Source organism: Papilio xuthus, unplaced genomic scaffold, assembly GCF_000836235.2.
Source record: "Papilio xuthus unplaced genomic scaffold, Pxut_1.1 DF828585.1, whole genome shotgun sequence".
Classification (NCBI taxonomy): domain Eukaryota; kingdom Metazoa; phylum Arthropoda; class Insecta; order Lepidoptera; family Papilionidae; genus Papilio; species Papilio xuthus.
In genome coordinates, this window is record NW_013530064.1 from 159,142 (window position 1) to 161,175 (window position 2,034).

General features: G+C 35.4%; 1 protein-coding gene across 1 annotated transcript in view; it reads right to left on the reverse strand.

The window, feature by feature from the left end:
- Positions 1 to 1,387, reverse strand: part of Atg14 (autophagy related protein 14) — a 3,383-nt gene extending 1,996 nt beyond the window's left edge. Inside the window, exons 1-3 of the mRNA XM_013305798.1 lie at positions 1,137 to 1,387; positions 380 to 802; positions 7 to 202 (exon numbers count right to left, since the gene is read on the reverse strand). Of these exons, the coding sequence (XP_013161252.1) occupies positions 7 to 202; positions 380 to 802; positions 1,137 to 1,315 (798 nt within the window). The 5' untranslated portion in view covers positions 1,316 to 1,387. The remainder of the gene's footprint in view (positions 1 to 6; positions 203 to 379; positions 803 to 1,136) is intronic.
- Between the last annotated feature and the right edge of the window lie 647 nt (positions 1,388 to 2,034).

Here is a 2,034-nt window from a genome sequence, read left to right on the forward strand (position 1 = left end):
AGAAGCATAAAAAGGAGCACAATTTGCTGAGTGTTGTACTTTAAACAGAAGGCATGCATTAATTAGAGTGGTACCCCAGGCCTGTATGTGCGAGCAGTCGCCGTCTGCGTCTATCCAGGGCGCGCCGATGTGCAGCTGAGGCCTGCGCGGAGGCTCCTCCTCCGAGTCCTCGCCCAGGAACTCCAGGTCCTCTATGCTATCACTGAAATACATTGTTTTTGACAAATATATATTAATTAGTTAAAGTGAGACTCGTAGCTTATCAAAGTAATATTGCTTAGAGGAATTACTCTTGACTTTTCAGAATATTTTATATTGTAAGTTTTTATATAAATGTTTTTAGCTAAACTTAATGCAGCTAAAATATTATTAAAATTACCTTGGATCATAGCTTAAGTAAACAGGAAATATGTATTTAGTAAATTGCCGTATTCTGGATCTCCGCAGTGCTGCGAGGTCTTGGGCTCGGTCATTGTAAGTACTGATTTTGTTCTGAAGTTCAAGTTGTTGATGTTGAGCATGTTTCCCGAGACTGGCTACTCTCTTTTGATATCTTGGCAGTTTGAGTCGCAGCTCGTTATTGTGACTTTTCAACTCGGTCAACTCTTTTCTCTTGGCCTCTATAATACTTCTCCGTTGCTGTATGGCGAGCCGCACGAGGTCCAACTTGTCCCTTGACAATTTATTCTCTGTGAGCAGAATGTCTTTTCTAAGCTTTGGTGCTAACAATTTTTCACATCTGTCCAGTACATGTTGTCTATTTAGTTTCAAACGCATCAGTTTAGCTTGTTTTTCAGCAAATCTGGAAATTATAGCAATTAGTTTTAGTAGCTGCTCATTTATTTCCTGTCTTGTCATAAAATAAAATTCAAGTATACATTCAACATTTTATTGTCACATTTATAAAGTATTAGTATGAGATTTATTAAAATAACAACTAGTTTAAATTATGGTCTATTCTTGGTGAAGATATTCAACGCTATTCCAATGTACAAAATGAGAATTTTGTAATGTAAAGAAAGTGATTAGCTAATGACCATGAATGTAACAATGTAGGCTAAGGACTAATTCATAAATAATACATACATAGCCGAGAATACTTTATTTAACTTTAACCGAAGAGAAAACAAGCTTACCTGTCTGAGTAGGGCATCGAAGAATGCACAAAGTTTCCATGTCTAACACATTCGGCGCAATAAAAGTTTTTCTTAACAGTGTAACATAGAACACATTTCTTATAATGTCCGTCACTCTCCGTAGATGAAACTTTGAAATCTCGCGGCGCTTCGCTCTCTGCAAGATAACTGAGGGCCATTTTTAGTTATTGTTTTTACATTTCTTTCTTGTATTTTGTAAACTTGTCAACAATGTCAGCTGGTGGATGGCATTGACAAGTGAATGTGCTGACGGCACGATGACAATCGTGACAGCATGGATTCAGGGTTGCCGTATTTTAGTGTAAATATTTTTAAAGACGTAATTCTTTTAATTCTTTCTTCTTCTTCTATTCTGAATTAATTAAGTTTAAAATAAAATTCTATATTTAAAAATAATAATTTTCTGTATTGTTATTATATTTTTAATATGAAAAACACGGAATTACGTTATGCAGGATATTTCATACTGCGGTTGATGCTGAATTTTATGAAGGCGCCAATGAAGACGTCACGTTTGTTTAAAATTCAACCTAGCTTTAAATTATGCCTGTCTCACAGTAATATATTACTATAACCAATATTGTAACATATTCATTAGGAAAGCAATTTTTACACATTACACTCCTAGCTAGAGCCATATTGGTGGTCGATATTTTATATGGTAATAGGAAAAACTCATTTGCACTAGCCATAGATTGTAATTTAAATAAGATCTGCAACTAAAGAAGGAAAGTTCGCCTACTTGTTAGATAAAGTAGTAAGTAAAGTAAATATGTAGTTTGTTTATCTTGCGCCAAAGTATGGTAGACTGCTCGGTGTAATGAATGACTTGATTTACGACTTTGCCTTTGTTGGAGGGCACCAGCAGCTGTTGCCA